Source organism: Cervus elaphus, chromosome 3, assembly GCF_910594005.1.
Source record: "Cervus elaphus chromosome 3, mCerEla1.1, whole genome shotgun sequence".
Lineage (NCBI taxonomy): Eukaryota > Metazoa > Chordata > Mammalia > Artiodactyla > Cervidae > Cervus > Cervus elaphus.
The window spans coordinates 2563196-2585765 of NC_057817.1; the positions used below are offsets into that span (position 1 = coordinate 2563196).

The 22570-nt window shown below is 39.7% G+C and overlaps 1 protein-coding gene across 2 annotated transcripts in view; it reads right to left on the minus strand.

The window, feature by feature from the left end:
• Positions 1-22570, minus strand: part of TSPAN8 (tetraspanin 8) — a 278796-nt gene that overhangs the window by 33542 nt on the left and 222684 nt on the right. For both annotated transcript variants that reach the window (XM_043879403.1, XM_043879414.1), the window contains one exon: positions 491-658. In XM_043879403.1, the coding sequence (XP_043735338.1) occupies positions 491-550 (60 nt within the window). In that variant the 5' untranslated portion in view covers positions 551-658. The remainder of the gene's footprint in view (positions 1-490; positions 659-22570) is intronic.

Below are 22570 nucleotides of genomic sequence, written 5' to 3' on the forward strand. Positions count from 1 at the left end.
CTCTCAAGTTTAGAATGACCATTGTTTCTTCTTTGGACCTTTGAAAATGATCCTCTTCTGATGTCTTTACACTCTACCATTCACCTGTTTCAACCCCAGGTGTAAAGGTTAGAATTATGGAATTGGGCTCCAGGTGGAATTAGATCAGATTTTTCACAGAGTCCTTAAACTGAGGATGACTGTGTGATGTACAACTAAGAACTGTCCTTTAGTTAAGGGATATTTTTTCCTCAGTGATTGTTTTATAACAATATCAAAACATTTATGAAATGTTTATCCCCACAGAACCTGAGGTGCACTTTTTGGGGTCATTTTCTCATTTTCAATTACTGAAATAACCAAAGAAAGAACAAACATGTTCAAACAAGTAAATGGAAAATATATTCTCCTCCTCCTCCTATTTCTCTAGTGCAGTCTGTTCTCATTTATGCTATTTGTATCAAGATCCTGTTTCTTGCATAAAATTGACAATTACAAGAAAAACACTTACCCAGAACACAAAGTTGAAGATAAACATAGAACATTTTATACAGACGTTTACACCTGCCATGTTGGAAAATGATCAGGAATCCTGATTCTGTGAGTTTAACTCTTTCTTCTAGGATTGTTCTGTGATGGCTCTGGAGTAATTTGCCTGCAGAGATTTCTGCTCTCACAGCTTCAGAGCAAAAATAGAAAGCAAAGAAGTGGAGAGGGAAGAGTGATAATCTGGTTATTAAAATGGATAAGAAAAATTAACCCACACATTTAAATATCACAAGGATTATCTCTAGGCAGGTGTGTTCTTTTGCTTACATGGCTCGTGGGGTATTTGGTCAGAATATTTATGATCCTTTCTCCAAAACTGCCTCCCCTAAAGTAACTGCTAGGATAAGGGAGAGGGGCTGGAGCAGGGACAGAAGGGCACGGCCATGCCACAACGCTGCTGGGTTCAGACAACACAGCCTGACTTGCCCTGCCCGTACTTCCGATACCGCGAAAGCAGGTCGTTTTGCCCTGAGATAAAGGGACATTGTGTCACCTCATTTTTGCACTGGCTTTTCTCAAGAGTACAAAACTTGTTCTTGATGCAACAAAATGCATTTAGAAATCTGCAAAGTCTTCAGGCTTAGCTACAGCAATCCTTTATCCTTAACCCCAGAAGAGCGAGAACAACCATTACCTAGACCTGCCTTCCAAATCTTCAAAATTTAATTCAAAACAATTCCATGAAGCTGCCTTAAATGCATTGCTGCTAAGGGAAATGGGGGGGCGGGGGAGAAGCAGCCCTGTCCATCCTAAGACTGTTCAGCTTTTTAATTTTTATTTCTTTACAAAGTAAAATGGAAAAAGTTCTCTGACTGTCACTAGTGTGGTCATTTTCCAACATGTAGCCATTCTGATAGCTCAGTTGGTTTTAAAGGTGGGCACTATACTTCTCTTCCTCTGGAAAACTGTATCTAACAACACTTCTCTCCACTAACTCAGTTTCTGTATACCCTGGTCCTCTTGAACAGAAAATTGAGAGTAAGAAGGTAATCATAGTTCAGTGGTCATAGATTGTACAATTTGTTTCCAGTACTAATAAAAGGCAGCTGTCACAGGTAAAGGCAAAATTGCCTGCCCTAATCAGGGAGGTGTAGACTGCTTTTGTGTAAATAGTTTGGGTCATGATAATTTCCACATCCTGCTTCTAAAGGGGAGTTCTTTTTCCCCCCAGTCAAAGAACTCTATACTTCAAAAGATTGTTGGGTAAAATTATTCTTTTAAATCTTTTGAAGTTCTATACATTAAGCAAGCATGGACTTCTTAAAATTTTGATGAGCTAAAAGAATATTTTTCTAATTTTTCAATGACATACAAAGATGGCTTTGAAAAATCACATTCCCTAAATATCAAATCTTTAGTGTAATAGTGGCAATAATATTTGGAGTTAAGGCCAAATTTAGGGTTACTTAAAAAAATAATGAGGGCTTCCCAGGTGTGCCAGTAATAAAGACTCTGCCTGCCAGTGCAGGAGATGCAAGAGATGTGGGTTCAGTCCCTGGGTTGGGAAGATCCCCTGGAGGAGGAAATAGCAACCCACTTCAGTGTTTTTGCCTGAGAAATCCCATGGACAGAGGAGCCTGGCGGGCTACAGTCCATGAGGTTACATAGAGTAGGACATGACTGAGCAACTGAGCACTCACACACGAAAATGCTGGCTTAACATTCGAATGATCACGAAATTATTGGTGTCCTGAGCTGTTTTCTCCTAGAAAATAAAAATAATTTCACAAACTTCTACTGAGATACTAATGTACACAGAACTATCCACGGCTGAAAGAAGAGAGTTGTTGACTGAATGAAAAGCAAATGGATTTATTGTCCTAGAAATGATTTTCTATCATTTCAAGGTAAAATCAAAAGAAATGTATAGATTAAAATGCTGTTTTGTTGACAAGAATGTATTGAGAGTACCTATCAAATTTCAGTTTGAAATAGATTTTTCTGTAGATGCTGAATCTCCTTTAATATGTATATGTATATATAGTCTTTGGTTAAATTGCTATTGAATCCTGAAACAAAAAGAAAATTGATGAGTGTGTGTTTATAGGAAAATTACTCTGTGTAATAGAATCCTCAGTCCAATACAAAATCTATATGAAATAACTCACTGTTTCTGTCTTATTAAATTTGATAATCACCATTTGCCCAGGTCAAATGCTACACAGTCATTTTGTATTCCTCTTTTTTGCTTCATATCCAATCATTTCCCATAGCCTGTTGCACTCCTAAATTGCCTTCAAACCCGTTTCTTACTTCTCATCCTTTGCCACTGTCATTCAACGTTTTATCATCTCTTACTTGAGACATTTCAATAAAATCATAATTTGTTTTTCTATCAGTCTCATCCCTCTCCTATCTGTCTTAGCATGCCAGAATTTTTTCTCTCGTCTTTCCATAATTCCCTTTGTAAAATACTTATTGCCATGTACTTTCCCTGATTAAAAACCATTCTAAGGATGGCTTCCTGTTACCTGCAGGATACATTTCAGACTTCACAGAATGAGACTTAAAACATCTCCCAGAACTTTTTCCTGCTCCTCTCTCCCTAGGTAACCTCCACTCTTAGACTCCATAACCTCAGAATTATTTCACAGTCCTAGAATATACTGGGGGATGTTATGCCTCTGTGCATGTTGTTCCTTCTGCCTGGAATATTCTTTTCTACCTCCTCTACTTGATGAGGGCTTCCCTGATGGCTCAGATAGTAAAGAATCTGCCTGCAATGCAGGAGATTCAGGTTGGGTCCCTGGATCAGGAAGATCGCCTGGAGGAGGGCACAGCAACCCACTCCAGTATTCTTGCCTGAGAATCCCCATGGACAGAGGAGACTGGTGGGCTACAGTCCATGGGGTCACAAAAGAGTCAGACATGCCTGAAGCAACGGCATGCAGCAAGCCCTGCTCTGTGAGTTATTGCAACCACCTCTTGGTGCTCAGCTCAAATGGCATTTCACCTATGGAAATCTTCTCTTCTTTACCCACTGCCCCTACTCTGCGAAGACCTCCTTGCTTCTCAGTAGTTATGCCACTAAAATTTGAACAAATCTTTAGTCTAAAATCACTATCCTTTATAACATTGATTTTTATGCATGAAAGGCCAAGATCCTGACTTATTTATCTCTTTGCCCACAGTAACTAGCATGGAAAATAAAGGGATGTGTGATTACAGCCAAGATTTCTAGAAAGTTCAACTGGGACTCCTTCATAAATTTCAAAGGAACTACCAAGATGCTTCCTCTCCTCACAATAAAAGTCAATTACCAAGTAAATTATTTCCTTTATTTCAGGACTTGTCAGCATCTCAACTTGCTAATGTTCAAGTAGGTGATAAAGTGTGTGTGAGGTGGGGGGGGCGGTGTGTGTAGGTGTGCTCAGTTGCTCAGTTGTGTCCCACTCTTTTCAGCCCCCTTCTCTGTCCATGGGATTTTTCCCAGGCAAGAATACTGAAGCGGGTTGCTGTTCTCTTCTCCAGGGGATCTTCCCGACCCAGGGATTGAACCCATGTCTCCTCCATCTCCTGCACTGGCAGGGGGCTTCGTTACCACTAAGCCACCTGGGAAGCCCCACGAAGTATGCACATAGCAATTCCCAAATGAATGTGACCTCAGAACATATTTTTGAAAGACATATACGTGGATCTATGCAGAAACAATGATCTAGATAAATCGTCACATGAGAAAAGGGAATCTCAGAGAGACAGTAGCCCAAGCTCACAAAACTGGCAGAGCTCTTTCTAGAAATGAGGCCTCATGGTGATCAGATCATATTCTGTCCACTTGCATAAACCGTGTCTTGGGTTACATAGAGTGATTATGAGTCAGTTAGCACCTTCGATCTGGAGAAACTGTCATATAACAGAATAAAAAATGACAAGCAGTGGGTGCGGGAGGAGGTGGGAGTGTCACTAGTAACTCTCAGACCCAGTGAAAGGCCAGGTCTGAAAGGAGGAACAATGAAGAGTGGGATATCACAAGAAACGACAGCTGTAGGGCAGAAGGAAAAGTCTCAGTAAATTTAGATAAAGTTTTCCTAACGCTCTAATCATGTCAATTATTATCTCATACAGTGACTGCATAGAGTAAAGAAGGATGAGGATTGAAATCTGAATAATCATGAAGACTCTCCACAAAGCAGTTGTATTAAACTAGGTTTTCATAGCATTATGGGAACCCTGGCACAGAAAAAAGAGAGATTCCCTGTGTTTAAAGCAGAGGAAAGGGCATGAATAGAACAGTCAGATACCCTATACAGCATTTCCTCTAGGTCATCAAGCAAATTAGGCTTACATTTGGGATGTAAACCAGAAAACAGATATTGACAAGAAGTCCATAATTTTATCACTATGTTTCCTCTACAACATATGCCTAATAATTCATTCAACCAATGTTTTGAATATCTTCTATGTCCCATGCATGATACTAGGAGCTGAAAGCACTGCAGCTTACTAAAAAAGATAAAAATCCCTGCCTTCATGAAGATTATATAGATATATGTGTGTATATATAGATACACATATACACATATATATATAATCTAGTATTATATATATTTATATATAAGTATATATATTAATATATATACTGAGTAACTAGATATTTTGAGTAACTAGATATTTTGGTAACAATAGTTTAAAAAGAAAGTTTTTTCCTCATTACGATGTGAGCAAAAACAGATGCTCTTTGTTATTATTTTTAAAAATAAATTAGCATATTCAGATAACTTACTATTTAGTCATTCTTTCAGCAAATATCTGTTGAATACCCACTATATTCTGAGTTCTGGGGGGTGGCACTGAACACAGAAATGCTCTGATCTCTTGGATTTTACACCACCAGAGAGGAAGACAACTTCCTCTTTATATTTTTGCTTCAAAAATCTAGTTAATCAATACATCTGTCGGTGGAAAGTGTGAAAGCGTTAGTTGCTCAGTCATATCTGATTCTTTGGGACTCCATGAACTGTAGCCCACCAGGCTCCACTGTCCATGGGATTTTCCAGGCAAAAATACTGGAGCAGGTTGCCATTTCTACTCCACAGAATCTTTGCAACTCGGTGATCGAACCTGGGTTTCCTGCATTGTTGGCAGATTCTTTACTATCTAAGCCATCAGGGAAGCCCCTGTCAGTGGAGTGGATACTGAAAAACCAAACCATGTGTTGTAGAGAAAAGATTACATTATTTTTTCCATCTTATACAGCCTCCCATTATCACCATCACTCTATACTACAGGGTCATATTTGGCATTGTGAGTATTCAGGTCATTTTTCAAAGGCTGATAACAGTAGCAAGAAGAAAAATGCTGAATTTTCTCTTCCTTATGACTGTGCTTAGGTGTGAATGTGCAAGTGCATGCAGTGATGAGGTCACGCATTCTAAAAAGAGTGAAGAGAAAGTTTTGGTACTTTTTAGCACTTCATTTGAAAAACCTTTTTTCTTATTTTTGGAAAATCTAGGTTGCTCATTTATGGGTTTTACAATCGCTTTTATAGGAGCAGAAGCTTGGCTCTTGGCCTCCGATCTGATTCCAGCATTCGAGAGACCAACATTCCTCTCACGCTTTCATTTGAACACAGTGCTCTCTGCTTCCTATCCTGTGTGCTTATGGAGCCTGGCTCATAAAAACATTCTGCATATTCTCACCAGGAACAAGAAGCATCTGGAGTGAGAATGATCCCTCTTCTTTGTAGGACCTTCTGAAACCACCATATCTACCTGCAGTATTAGTTCTAGCTCAAAAAAAAAAAAAAAAAAATGTGAGTGAAACTGTCATTGTGAAGTAGCAATATGGCTTATGAAGAATGGGTACTAATAGTCTTCCTCTTTTATGGGTATTTTTATTCTAAAATATTCTGGATTTTCACCTGGACATAAAATTAATAACCAATAAAGGTCACATAAAGAAAAATATGAAAGTATGTATTAGAATACAGACTTTGGATCACCAAAATCTATTGTGTTTTTAAGTAAAGATTGAAGCAAAATGGTACAGTAATTAAAAATCTGTTTTCTGACCATGATGGATTAGAGATGCCTATGATTTCTTATTCACAGAGGATGAGATGATTGGATAGCATCACCAACTCAATGGACGTGAATTTGGGCAAACTCCAGGAGATAGTGAAGGACAGGGAAGCCTGGCGTGCTACAGTCCGTGGGGTCACAAAGAGGTGGACATGACTTAGCAACTGAACAACAACAACAACAATGAATTCTTATTAATCCTCACTGCAGTGTTTTTATTCCTTTTATATTTGTAAAAATTACAGCACATTGAGAAAAAGGCCAGCTACTGGGTGGGCTTGGGGTCTGGTCCTTGGCCTGGCAGCTCCCTAAATTCAGCTTTGCCAGCCTTTCCTTAAGTGATCTGCTTCTTAGAGCAGATTCCCTTTAAATTATCTCACAGGAGTCAGAATGTCAATTTCTTAGTTTATCATAAGAAATATCCCCCATCAAGCCATCTAGCAAGAGATACAGGATGATCATAAAATCCTCTCCCATAAAGAAACAGCCTTACAGATACAGAGAACAAACTGGTAGTTACCAGTGGGGAGAGGGAAGGAGAAGGGGCAGTGTAGGGGTAGGGGACCAAGTGGAAACTACCAGACATAAAATAAATCAGCTGCAAGGATATGTGTGCAGTGTAAAAATATAGCCAATGGTTTGTAATGACTATAAATGAAATATGACTTTTAAACATTGTGAATCGCTATATTCTACACCTGAAACATATAATATTGTACATCAACTATTGCTTGCTGTTTATTTGCTAAGTCATGTCTGCCTCTTCTGTGATGCCATGGAATCTAACCTGCCAGGCTCCTCTGTCCATGGGATTTCCAGGGCAAGAATGCTGGGGTGGGTTGCCATTTCCTTCAGAAAGCAACAGAGAAGCCACAGCACACACAGGGGTTTTCATGGTGGAAGGAGGAGACAGTAAATTCAGTAAAGGAGGCAGTAGACATATCGCCAAGATTTGGTAAGCTGATGGTGAGTCTAGAACCATCCCAGGAATCCAAAAACTAAATCCACCGAAAGACACTCCTCTCCCACAATATGGCAGTAATGCACCACCATATTCCTTCTCCTCCAGGTGGCTTGCCCTGTACTCTCTTCAGTTCATGCCCTGTCTTGTGATCACAGTCTATCCCTAGACAAGAAGACATCAAAATTGACTAGGTATCCATTTACCAAACTGGCTTCTCAGATCATGCTAGTAGTAAAGAACCTGCCTGCCAATGCAGGAGACATGAGACTTGGTTTTGATTCCTGGATGGAAAAGATCCCCTGAAGGAGAAAATGGCAACCCACTACAGTATTCTTCCCTAGAGAATCACGTGGACAGAGGAGCCTGGCGGGCTACAATCCTTAGGGTAGCAAAATGTTGGATATGACTGGAGCAACTTAGCACTCACTCACTCAATTACAAGTCAGTCCAGCTTCCAAGATCACCTTTTCATTGCATTTTAGATATTTCAAAAATTCATTTAATTTTGCTTTTATTTCCAATAGGGAGGTGGGTCATAGAGGATCTTGCTGTGATTTATGTCGGAGAGTGTTTTGCCTATGTTCTCCTCTAGGAGTTTTATAGTTTCTGGTCTTACATTTAGATCTTTAATCCATTTTGAGTTTATTTTTGTGTATGGTGTTAGAAAGTGTTCTAGTTTCATTCTTTTACAAGTGGTTGACCAGTTATCCCAGCACCACTTGTTAAAGAGGTTGTCTTTTTTCCATTGTATATCCTTGCCTCCTTTGTCAAAGATAAGGTGTCCATTGGTCCGTGGATTTATCTCTGGGCTTTCTATTCTGTTCCATTGATCTATATTTCTGTCTTTGTGCCAGTACCATACTGTCTTGATGACTGTGGCTTTGTAGTAGAGTCTGAAGTCAGGCAGGTTGATTCCTCCAGTTCCATTCTTCTTCCTCAAGATTACTTTGGCTATTCGAGGTTTTTTGTATTTCCATACAAATTGTGAAATTCTTTGGTCTAGTTCTGTGAAAAATACCGTTGGTAACTTGATAGGGATTGCATTGAATCTATAGATTGCTTTAGGTAGAATAGCCATTTTGACAATATTGATTCTTCCAATCCATGCAAAACTAAACAAATGGGACCTAATGAAACTTAAAAGCTTTTGCACTACAAAGGAAACTATAAGTAAGGTGAAAAGACAGCCCTCAGATTGGGAGAAAATAATAGCAAATGAAGAAACAGACAAAGGATTAATCTCAAAAATATACAAGCAACTCCTGAAGCTCAATTCCAGAAAAATAAATGACCCAATCAAAAAATGGGCCAAAGAACTAAACAGACATTTCTCCAAAGAAGACATACAGATGGCTAACAAACACATGAAAAGATGCTCAACATCACTCATTATTAGAGAATGCAAATCAAATCCACAATGAGGTACCATTACACTCCAGTCAGGATGGCTGCTATCCAAAAGTCTACAAGCAATCAATGCTGGAGAGGGTGTGGAGAAAAGGGAACCCTCTTACACTGTCGGTGGGAATGCAAACTAGTACAGCCGCTATGGAGAAGAGTGTGGAGATTTCTTAAAAAGCTGGAAATAGAACTGCCATATGACCCAGCAATCCCACTTCTGGGCATACACACTGAGGAAACCAGATCTGAAAGAGACACGTGCACCCCAATGTTCATCGCAGCACTGTTTATAATAGCCAGGACATGGAAGCAACCTAGATGCCCATCAGCAGATGAATGGATAAGGAAGCTGTGGTACATATACACCATGGAATATTACTCAGCCGTTAAAAAGAATTCATTTGAATCAGTCCTAATGAGATGGATGAAACTGGAGCCCCTTATACAGAGTGAAGTAAGCCAGAAAGATAAAGAACATTACAGCATACTAACACATATATATGGAATTTAGAAAGATGGTAACGATAACCCTATATGCAAAACGGAAAAAGAGACACAGAAATACAGAACAGACTTTTGAACTCTGTGGGAGAAGGTGAGGGTGGGATATTTCAAAAGAACAGCATGTATACTATTTATGGTGAAACAGATCACCAGCCCAGGTGGGATGCATGAGACAAGTGCTCGGGCCTGGTGCACTGGGAAGACCCAGAGGAATCGGGTGGAGAGGGAGATGGGAGGGGGGATCGGGATGGGGAATACGTGTAAATCTATGGCTGATTCATATCAATGTATGACAAAATAAATAAATAAATAAATAAATAAAAATTAAAAAAAATTAAAAAAAACAAAAAGAGAAAAAAAAATTCATTTAAACATGACTGCTTTCTTGGTCCATTTCTATAGATTTTACTAGCTGATTTCTCAGAGGTCTATCTTATCATTCTTCTCTCCAAACTGGGATGTAGGCCCTTGTATGGATGACATTTAACAAGAGAATGAAGAATGCAAAACACAGCTATGTAATCACCAGCCCAGGATCCCTGGATACTCCATTTTTGTGCTGAATATTTGCCTGGTTGTTTGCTTTCTAAATGTATAGTTTAAATGCCAACCTACTTTCCCATGAGTTCTTCCTGAATCAGCCTTTGTGTGGACAGTTCACAGGTACATATTAGCTTCCAGTATAATTAGGCTCTTGGGGTAACAGTGGTTAAGAGGTAGGGAAGTTACTGGAGGCCACCAACACAGAACTTAAAAAGAAAAAAATAAAATAAAATAGGGTGGGGATTAAAAAAAAAAAAAAAACAGAATAGGCTGTCTGATACAAGCATATTTAATGCTTGTATCAGACACCAGATTCTCAAACTAAAGGAGCCAAGAAAATATGACACAGGCTTCTTTTATGACTAGTCAGGAATAAACATAGACATTTTACCGCATTAGGATCTCACAAGTAACTAATTCCAAATTAGAAAGGTTTATTCAACCTCACACAGTGGGAATGAATTGCATGTCTATTCTGCTTCCCAGGAGGCAATACATAACAGAAAATAACTATAAGAAGTCATTTATCAGGAAATCTCAAACTTCCATTTCACATCTTTATAAGAGGCAACAACATGTATCCCTTATAAGCACAGGTAGAAAAGAATTCAGACTCTGGTTTGAATTTTTTTTAACCATGGAGAGTCCTATTTAGATTTTCCTTGTACACTTGGAAAGCCTTTCTTAGTGTAAGAAGGCAAACAAAATAGATATCCCAGGAATTCTATGGCCTAACACCTAGAAACAAGAGGGCCTGGCTACGTTTTCCTTACTCTTGGCCTGTATGAATGGATCACCCTAATTTCAATCCATATCAAATAAAAGTACACTATTCAAATGCTATCTTTAAGGATACAATAACCAAGTGAAATCTTTCCAGAAATGAGCATGGAATATGCCATTTCTCCTAGAAATCTCCTCTAGCTCCTTTTTTCATTTATACTCAGGCTGTACTGTGTCCTTCTTCGAACTTCCAAGTACTTCTCTTATTTATTAACAACGTGCCTGATTCAAAAAATGCTTCGGTCATAGGCCAACCATGTGAGGAGGTCAAAACTTTTTTAAATAAGCTACTCTTGGGGTCATGCAAGTGCCTGTGGGTAAAACAAAATCAAGGGATTGCTTCACTTTACATGAAGTCATCATGCTTGTGCTCAGTCTCTAAATCGTGTCTGACTTTCTGTAATTGCATTAACTGTGGCCCACCAGGCTTCTCTGTCCATGGATTTTCCCAGGCAAGAATAGGTAGCCATTCCCTTCTTCAGGGGATCTTCCTGACCCAGGGATCAAACCTGCGTCCCCTGCATTGGCAAGCAGATTCTTTATCATTGACCCACCAGGGAAGCCCTACATGGAGTCATATTGACTCCTAATTCTACCTACATTCATCACTAAACTTCCGAAAATATTCCAAAGGAAAGGGTACTGGTTGTTTTCAATTGTGGAAAGGACCCAAACCTTCTCTGCGTGCTCCACTGGAAGCTTCAGCGAGCCAGAGAATTACTGTAAGTGTTCTGCTCTCTTTCCTCTTCACTCTTCATGCTTTCTTGGATGTACAAGTGTGAAGAGGTATTGTTAAGCCAAAAACCCTGGCTTAGCCAAGGCCCGTCTGAAAGGAATGTGCAAATCTGGGAACATATTCCAGAATTCCTAGCTACCAGTACAGGACCTGATGTACATGCAGTATCAGCCAGAAATATTAAGTTTCTCAAGAACCACTGAGTCGCAGCCAATCCCGTAAAGAGCTTTCAGGAAATAGCTCATAAAACAATTCTCTGTGCAGTAAAAGATTATGTCATCCCCAGGATTTGAACCCTCTAATGGATTCCCATCACAACTAGAATGAAATCCAAAGCCACACAAGATGGGCCCTTGGCTGCCTCGTTGGCCTCATTTCCTCCTCCCTTTCTCCCTCACTCAGGCTGCTCCAGCCACAGTGGACTCCGTGCTGGTCCTTGGACTTGCCAAATGTGCTCCCAACTGAGTGCCTTCCCACTTCCTCTCCCCTCCAGGGAATCTTCTTCATCTGCAGAGTGAGATAGCTCTCCTCTCTACTCACTGGATTACATATTTCTTTGTCTGATTGAAATTTTCCTTTCTGGAATGGAAACTTCAGAATATCGGGAACATTTTCTGTATGTATTGTTTATTACCTGTCCCTGGGGCTCAGAATACAGTTCAGATCAGTTCAGTCTCTCAGTTGTATCCGACTCTTTGAAATCCCATGGACTGCAGCACGCCAGGCTTCACTGTAATCACCAACTCCCGAAGCTTGCTCCAACTCATGTCCATTGAGTTGGTGATGCCATCCAATCATCTCATCCTCTGTGGTCCCCTTCTCCTCCCACCTTCAATCTTTCCCAGCATTAGGGTCTTTCCAATGTGTCAGTTTTTCACATAGGGCTTCCCTGTGGCTTAGTAAAGAATCTACCTGCAGTGCGGGAGACCAGGGTTGGATCCCTGGTCTGGAAAGATCCCCTGGAGAAGGGAAAGGCTACCCACTCCAGTATTCTGGCTTGGAGAATTCCATGAACTGTATAGTCCATGGGGTCACAAAGAGTTGGACACGACTGAACGACTTTCACTTTCAGACTATAGTAGATGTTGAGTAAACATTTATTGAGTGAATGACTAAACAGCAAGTTACCTGAATACACTAGCTTATTTTTTAATAATAACAAAGATCATCTGTTGTATTCACCATTACCTTCTTATTACCTAGCACAGTGACTGGCACATTTTAATACCCATGTGTGCCAGGATACAACAGTGCAAAAGAAAAATGAGGCTGCTCTTATGAACCTTATATTCTACCAACTTGAGGCTGCAAACAAATACACAAATACACCCCGGGATCAAACCAGTGTCTCCTGCATAGGCAAGAGGATTCTTTATGGCTGAGCCACCAAAGAAGTCCCCTTTAAAGAGATAGTTAAGGTAAAATGGGGTCACTAAAAGTGGACCTTAATCCAATATGATTAATGTCCTTGTAAGAAGAGGAAATTAGGACACATACATGGAGGAAAGACCATATGAAGATGCAAAGAGAAGACCACCTACAAGCCAAGGAGAGAAGCCTCAGAAGAAATCAACATACCGATATCTTGACCTTAGCCTTCTATTCTCTAGAATTGTAAGAAGATTAATTTCTCTTAAGTCACCCGGTCTATAGTACTTTGGTACGATAGCCCTAGCAAGTTAACACGGCAAGTTTTAAGCAGTTAAAGTGACATGATACAGTGATCCAGGAAGAAGATGATGGTGGTTTGTCTAGGTTGAACATGCAGAGGAAGAGAAGCAATTGGATTCAAGATATGCTTTAGAGATAAAATCAGTGTTGAAGGTGAGAAAAAGAGAGGATCATAGATGCCACTCAAATCCTACTGTGAACAACTTGGTGGTAGCAAGGTCACCAAGATGGAGAAAACCCCTGACCCCACCAGTTTCCCCTATTAACAGCATCTTGCTTTAATGTGGTACATTTATTACAATTGATGTGTTAACTGTTAACACATTATTAATAACTAAAGCCCATAGTTCACATTAAGGTTCACTCTTTGTGTTGTACATTCTATGGATATTAGCAAAAGTATGACATATACCCAACCCACTGTTCAAGTATCATGCACAATAGTTTCATGGCCCTAAAATCCCCTGTACTCCACTGACCCGTCCTCTTTCCCTCCCCCACTCCAACTCCTGGCAACCACTGATTTTTTACTCTGTGTATAGTCTTGCCATTTTCAAAATGCTTCAGAGTTGGAACTATACTGTCTGAACCTGTGGCATAATAAGAAATATGTGCTTAACTTTTGTCCCAGTTCCTGGCAGACAGCTTCCAAAACCCCTAGAACCTTCAGAAGAATAACGATGTCTTTTGTATGCTAATAAAATGACTGGTGACTGGGGGGCCCTAAATAACTTCAGGATGGTAGCTGGTTGCCTGAGAAACTAAGGCTTGATTGCAACTTTCAGCCCCACCCCTGACCTCTGGGAGGGAAGAGAGGCTGGACACTGAATTGATCATCAATAGCTAAGGATTTAACCCATCATGTATATCTTATGAGACCTGCATAAAAACCCCTAACTGATGATATTGAGAGAGCCTCTAAATTAGTGAACACATTGAGGGGCCGGGTGGGCGTCACGACTAGAGCAGGCCTGGAAGCTCTGTGCACAGCAACCCCCTAGCACCTTCTACTGTATATCTCTCCCATTTGGTTGCTCCTGGGTTGTATCCTTTATAACAAACCAGCAATTTTAAGGAACATGCCTTCCTAAGTTCTGTGAGTCACATAAGCAAATTATAGAACCTGAAGAAGGCATGTGGGGACCTCTGTGAGACTGCGTCCTTAACCCCCAGAGTTTGTGCTAACTTTGAGTAGTTGATGTCAGAACTGAACAGAGTTGTAGGACATCTCTGGTGTCAGGAAAGTTGGAGAATTGCTTGGTGTGGGGAAGAAAAAAGACCATTATTTGGTAACAGAAGTGTTGTGAATAAAAGCAATTCAGAGTACCCTTTTCAGAATGACCTCTTTCACTTAAGAATGTGCATGTACATTTCCTCCATGACTTTTCATGGCTCAATAATTAATTTCCTTTTAACAGTAACTAATATTTCATTTCAGTTACCATTAAAAGGACAAAGCTAGTGGAGGTGATAGAATTCCAGTGAGCTATTGAAAATCCTGAAAGATGAAGCTGGGAAAGTGCTGCACTCAATATGCCAGCAAATTTGGAAAACTCAGCAGTGGCCACAGGACTGGAAAAAGTCAGTTTTCATTCCAATCCCAAAGAAAAGCAATGCCAAAGAATGCTCAAACTGCTGCACAATTGCACTCATCTCACATGCTAATAAAGTAATGCTCAAAATTCTCCAAGCCAGACTTCAGCAATACGTGAACCATGAACTTCCAGATGTTCAAGCTGGTTTTAGAAAAGGCAGAGGAACCAGAGGTCAAATTGCCAACATCCACGGGATCATCGAAAAAGCAAGAGAGTTCCAGAAAAACATCTATTTCTGCTTTATTGACTATGCCAAAGACTTTGACTGTGTGGATCACAATAAACTGTGGAAAATTCTGAAAGAGGTGGGCATACCAGACCACCTGACCTGCCTCTTGAGAAACCTATATGCAGGTCAGGAAGCAACAGTTAGAACTGGACATGAAACAACAGACTGGTTTAAATTGGAAAAGGAGTATGTCAAAGCTGTATATTGTCACCCTGCTTATTTAACTTATATGCAGAGTACATCATGAGAAATGCTGGTCTAGAAGAAGCACGAGCTGGAATCAAGACTGCCAGGAGAAATATCAATAACCTCAGAGATGCAGATGACACCACCCTTATGGCAGAAAGTGAAGAGGAACTAAAAAGCCTCTTGATGAAAGTGAAAGAGGAGAGTGAAAAAGTTGGCTTAAAGCTCAACATTCAGAAAAACAAGATCATGGGATCTGGTCCCATCACTTGATGGGAAATAGATGGGGAAACAGTGGAAACAGTGTCAGACTTTATTTTTTGGGGCTCCAAAATCACTGCAGATGGTGATTGCAGCCATGAAATTAAAAGACACTTACTCCTTGGAAGGAAAGTTATGACCAACCTAGATAGCATACTAAAAAGCAGAGACATTACTTTGCCAACAAAGGTCCGCCTAGTCAAGGCTATGGTTTTTCCAGTGGTCATGTATGGATGTGAGAGTTGGACTGTGAAGAAAGCTGAGTGCTGAAAAACTGATGCTTTTGAACTGTGGTGTTGGAGAAGACTCTTGAGAATCCCTTGGACTGCAAGGAGATCCAACCAGTCCATCCTAAAGGAGCTCAGTCCTGGGTGTTCATTGGAAGGACTGATGCTGAGGCTGAAACTCCAGTACTTTGGCCACCTCATGTGAAGAGTTGACTCATTGGAAAAGACCCTGATGCTGGGAGGGATTGGAGGCAGGAGGAGAAGGGGATGACAGAGGATGAGATGGCTGGATAGCATCACCGACTCGATGGACATGAGTTTGAGTAAACTCCAAGAGTTGGTGATGGACAGGGAGGCCTGGCGTGCTGCAATTCATGGGGTCACAAAGAGTTGGATATGACTGAGTGACTGAACTGAACTGACTGAATATTCCATTGTATAGATATGCCAGCTTATTTATCCATTCTCTTATCAAAGGATATTTTGATTGTGTCCTAATTTTGGCAACATGAATAGAGCTGCTATCAACATTTATGTACAAGTGTTCATATGGACGGGAGTTTTCAACTCAATTAGTTAAATACAAGGAGCATGATTGTTGGATCATATGGTAAGAGTATGTTTAGTTTTGAAAGAAACTGCCAACTGTCCTCCATAGTAGATCTACCATTTTACATTCTCAGCAGCAATGAATGAGAATTGCTGATTCTACACATCCTTGCCAGCATTTGGTGTTGTTGGTATTCTGGATTTTGGCAATTCTAATAAGTGTGTTGTGGTATCTCACTGTGTTTTAATGTCCAGTTCTTTAATAACATATGAGTCCTTTTTCATACACTTATTTACCATCTGTAGATCTGTTGGGAGGTGTTTTTCAGATCTTTTGCTCAGTTTGTCTTTGGGTTGTTTGTTTTCTTATTGCTAAGGTTTTAGAGACAGTCATTTGTCAGATAATGTGTCTTGCAAATACTTTCTCCCATTCTGTGGCTTGTGTTTTCATTCCCTTAATCCCATTTGCTTTTTTTAATGAAACAAGCATCATTGCATGGGAAGCTGAGACTCAAAAATATTATTCTTAATTCTTTCTTCCAGTTTACTGACACATTTTGTTAATTCCATCTCTGAAAACTTCTAGCCTCAAGTCCACTGCCAAAACCATATCGTACATTATTAAATTACTACATTAACTGGCTCCTGGGATCTTAACATTTCAGTCTGTCAAGAACTGTGAAGGTTCTGATGTTTTACCCTACTTTCAAACTAACAAACTAGCCTATTGCAATTGAATGGTTGCTGTCAGAAGACATGAGAGTCCTGAATCAGAGACAAATGTCTTTATAACTCATGGCACAGCACCCTCTATGAGCCTCTTTTTCATTGGTTCTTTTGGATCCCCAAGTCCCAAAGGAGAAATGCCCAGCAGTCTAGGTGGATGATGAGAATAGTTAGTTTATATCACACTGAGAGACTCAGGTTATGAAATCCCAATTTCTTAAAATCTTCCTCTTTTAAATCCCTCCACCACAGGGGAAATGCAGTCTCTATTTTCCAAGGACATTGTCTTTTTTTTTTTTTTAAAGGACATTCTTGAAAACCTATCCAAAATAAAAGTTTTCAATGTCTGCTCAGAAGATATGTAGCAGTGTGAGAGACCCATGGAGAATTTTCCCACAATGTAATCTTCATCTCTCTACTTTATGGTGAACAGTCAGAACAAGTAATCAATTAAAAATTCCTTACATTTAACAAAAATACCTTTGATAGTTCTGTTTCCTAAACAAAATATAAATTCCTCATATTCAAGGCCCTTCAACACCTTGAAGAGCATTAAAAACCCTTCAACACCAGTCTCCCAAACTCCCTTTTTAACCTTAATTCCTAAGACTTCCCAATGTATACCATCCATGCCAATCAATAAGGACTTTTTCTGACTTCACCAGCTCTATATATCTTTTTATTCCTTCCATTCTTCCTGCCTCAAATATTCTCCCCATATCAATAATCATTGAGAGAGTCAGGTCTGTTCAACTTTTAACTCAAATGATACCTCTCACATGACATGTTTTTAAAATAGATCTTTTCCTGTGAGGATGTGGAGTAAAGGGAACCCTCTTGCACTGTTGGTGGGAATGTAAACTGATACAGTCACTGTAGAGAGCAGTATGGAGATTTCTTTAAAAATTAGGAATAAAACTACCATATGGCCCAGCAATCCCACTACTTTCAGAAAACCATAATTCAAAAAGGCACATGGACCCCAAAGTTCTCTGCAGCACCATATACAATAGCCAGGACATGGAAGCAACCTAAATGTCCATTGACAGATGAATGGACAAAGAAGTTGTGATACATATTAATATATACAATGGAATATTGCTCAGCCATAAAAAGGAATGAATTTGAGTCAGTTGAACTGAGGTGGATGAACCTAGAACCAGAGTGAAGTCAGAAAGCAGAAAACAAATATCATGTATTAACACATATATATGGAATGTGGCTTCCCTTGTGGCTTAGATCATAAAGAATCTGCCTGTAATGCAGGAGATGTGGATTCAGTCCCTGGGTCAGGAAGATCCCATGGAGAAAGGAATGGCAACCCACTCCAGTATTCTTGCCTGGAAAATTCCATGGACAGAGGATCCTGGTGGGCTAAAGAGTTAGACATGACTGAGTGACTAACACTTTGTGGAATCTAGAAAAATGGCACTGAAGAATCTATTTGAAGGGCAAGAATAGAGACGCAAACGTAGAGAACAGACTTGTGGACCCAGCAGGAGAGGGAGAGGGTAGGATAAATTGAAATAGAAGCATTGACATATATATACACTACCAAGTGTAAACTAGATAGCTAGTGGGAAGTTGCCTTAAAAATAGGGAGTTCAGTCCATTTCTCTGTGACAACCTAGAAGGGTGGGATGGGATAGGTGGGGGAGGCCTAAGAGGGAGCTGATAACCATATACTTATGGCTGATTCACATTATTATACAGCAGAAACCAACACAACATTGTAAAGCTATTCTTTTCCTTCTCATCCCTTACAGCATTTTCCCCCATAACTCAATTTAAGTATTCTCTATTAGAGTTAGTAGTCTATTTGCATTTTCTTTCTACTAGCATGCAAGCAGCTAGGGTTTATATTCTTCAACTTCATGTCTCTCATACAATGATGTATATCTAGTGAATATTAAATGTTAATCAATGAATAGATATTGTGATTTTTGCTTTTCCCTAAGTAATGGGCTTCTGCTGTGGCTCAGATGGTAAAGAATATGGCTGCAATGCCAAAGATCCAGGTTCAGTTCCTGGGTCAGGAAGATCCTCTGGAGAAGGGAATGGCAACCCTCTGCATTATTCTTGCCTGGAGAATTCCATGGACAGAGAAGCCTGGCAGGTTACAGTCCATGCGGTCTCAAAAGAGTCAGACACAACTTAGCAACTCAACAACAACAATGAAGGAAAAGGACAAGTTGTCAAGAATGTCAATGATAGTAAGAATCTACTTTGAAGGTATTTCTTGGGGGGTAGTGTTTCAGTTGATGTGAAGAAATAAGGAGTCAGTCATACAAAGAGTTGACGGGGGAGTTATTCAGGAAAAGGAAAGTTGTTTTACTTCTTTCACAAGATAGCTACATATAAAGCACTCAGCACAAGACTGCTTTTTGTAAATTCTCAGCAAGTGATCATATTTGTAATTTCTAAGACTGTTGACCTTATTCTCTTGGTAGCCAGTCCATAAAGACCTGCAGAACACTGACTAATCTTCCAAACCCTAACAGACACTCAAAAAATAGGCACTGGCAGTTACATCTTTAAACAAGAGGGAAATACATAGAAAATTTTACAAAACAAAATCTCATGAGAAATTCAGCTTCCTTTCTCTCTTTTTTCCTTCATTAATCATTCTCTAGATTTCTATATTATGAAAAACCTCACTAATTAATACAATGATAATTAAGGAATTCACATTTGTTCTGTAAAGCAAATGAATAATGTAATCAAAATATAAGGAGGCAGAATGTTTAATTAAGGAAACCTTTTGTTTTTGAGCATTTTGCAACCACATACATTTGCATACAATCAATGTGTTGATTACAAATGATAAACGTTTTCCTTAAAGCAAGATACATTAAGATCTTACTCTTTAACTCTCAGCCTTCTTAAACTTATCTTTCTTGTCAAAGTTTGCCATAAATAAGGTATATCACTGAGACAGATTCTTTTCTTTGATTAGTCCAAATTATTCTTTGTGTGGCCAGTCCTAAATTGACCTGCTTTCCTTTCATAGACTTTTGTAATCCATATTTTGTCATTTTCCAGAACTTAGTGGATCTAATTAAGGTATACTCTTTTATGGTTAAATGATTTTTTTAATTGTTATAATTTGATAAAGATTGAAAGGGTGTTCAAGATGTAATTTTCCTTCCTTTATTATTCTGCCAAATCTTCCTTTCTATAATCCTCAAGACTATTTCCACAACTCTAATTCCATATGCCCAGAGCCCCATAAGGGCCCCATATGGTACTCTACATACCTTAAAAAAAATTGTCTTTGTTCCCAGCCTCATGGCAGGAGATGAATTGTTAAGTTTTAGCACCAAGATCCTGAAGTTAGGCGTCTCCTTAGACAAAAGGTTTTAAACTTGACCCTGAATGACTAATGTGTTCTATTAATCTTAAATGATAATATTGATGTCCCATATGAAGGACAGCTTCAGATCACCTCTAGAGTGTGTCTTATTCAGACCATCACGTAAAGTATTTTAAAATATCCAGGATCATCATTAGATAAGACAATCATCCAAGACAACTTTTGGTTACTGTTAAAGCATTTTTTAAAAAATAATAATGGCATGACACTCATGTAGCTATCAAATAAGCATGCATTTAGATTTTAATTAATTATTAATGAAGGAGTTGGTAAGAGGTTAAAAGCAGCTTAAAAAAGACTCCAAAGACCATATGTAGGTCAAGAACATTGAAATGAATGTGCAAATGGAGGCAAAGTTAGCTACTTTCACAGTGAAGGACAGGAAGGTAAGAAAAAAAGTTTTGGAGGAAAGATGAGTTTAGTTATGAAAATTTTAAAGTTGAGGCTAAAAACAAAGATCAGAAAGTTGGGTACCAAAGACTAAAACTCAAGAGAAAAGTCAGCAGTGATAGAGATTCATGAATCTCTCATTGTAAGGAGATAATCAAAACCATGAGAAAAATAAAATGACCCCAGACAGGCAAAAAGTCAAAAGAGAAAAAACAGAGGTAAGAATGTTGGGCTATTTTAACATTAAAAGTATGGACTAGGAAAGAGGACCCTATGAAGTGATGAGGGATGAGGAGAAGTAGGGGATTCAAGAGTGAGAGAGTTGCAAATCCTAGGGAAAGGAATGGTTTCAAGGACGATGCCTGCGTGCATGCTAAGCCACTTCAGTCATGTCCAGCTTTTTGCGACACTATGGACTATTACCCACCAGGCTCCTCTGTCCAGGGATTCTCCAGGCAAGAATACTGGAGTGGGTTGCCATGCCCTCCTCCAGGGGATCTTCTTGACCCAGGGATCGAACCCATGTCTCTTACTTCTCCCGCACTGGCAAGTGGGTTCTTTACCACTTGCACCAACTGGGAAGCCCTTCAAGGATGATAAAATGGCTCATTTCAAATGCCACTTGTAAGACAAATCCTGTGGAGGTCTGAGTCATCAGTTTCCTTACCAGGAAGGTTTTGGTAGTGAAAAGTGTGGTTAGAGAAGTTACTTGAAAGGCAATAGGGGACTTCCCTGGTTGTCCAGTGGTTAAGACTCTGTGCTTCCACTGCAGGGGGCATGGGTTTTGACCCCTGGTCAAGGAATTACGATCCCGCATGCTGCATGCCATGAGGCTAAGACAAAATAAAAAATAAATAAAATGTTTTTTTAAAAAAAGAAAGATGAGTAGGAATACCTGGTTAAAGGTAGCAGATAGAAAATATTCATGTACTCTTGTTCTTTCTTGAATTCACCAAGATAACAGTAAGGAAATTTTGAAACCCATTAACCTGTGGAGACAAACCCAACAAGCAAGGAGGGAACAAAAAATTTTGGAATCTGGAAAACTGATGGATGAGTGGCAAATGACTACATGATATCAAGAAAGCTGAATCCTAAATCAACAGTGAAGACAATTAAGAAGCCAATCATTTCTTTCCACAGATCCCCTATCCAAGTATTCTGGAAGTAGTGGCACCAGATTCTAATGCTGCTGAAGTTTGTCTCTTCCCAGGTGGTACTAGTGGTAAAGAACACCTGCCAACGCAGGAGACACAAGAGACATGGGTTCAATTCCTGGGTCAGTTCCGGAAGATCCCCTGGAAAAGGAAATGGCAACCCACTCCAGTATTCCTGCCTGGAAAACTCCATGAGCAGAGAAGCCTGGCGGAATACAGTCCATGGAATTGCAGAGTCGGACACAACTGAAGCAACTAGCATGCAGATGGGGTTCAAAAGAGAAGAATCATTTGAGGATTTGTACAAAAAAGACTCCAAGATGGCCACTCTCTCCAGTAGACAGACTTCACCTCTTACAGAAGATTAGAAGTTTATAGTCTGTAGAGAGTGAAAAAGTTCTTGCACTAGAAGATGCCAACACAGTCATTGCAAGTGTACCCATACTGAATTCCAGGTGACTGGGAATTGGGATTTAAAGGAGGACTTTTGAATACCAAATATTGAAATCTTCAGCCCTTTTCGACAAGTCTGTCCCCATAAAACTGGCAGCTAGAATTACAACTTCCATGCAGGAGATTAGAAACAGCTTTCCCAGAGACTCCAGCCAGCACAAGGGGACAAGTCCTAAAGTATGGATATCAGGAATTCCTGAGGAAACAGGCAGCCGCATCTCCACCATTAAGCTTATTGTCCATGATGCAGAATGCACACCACCCTTTCAGATAT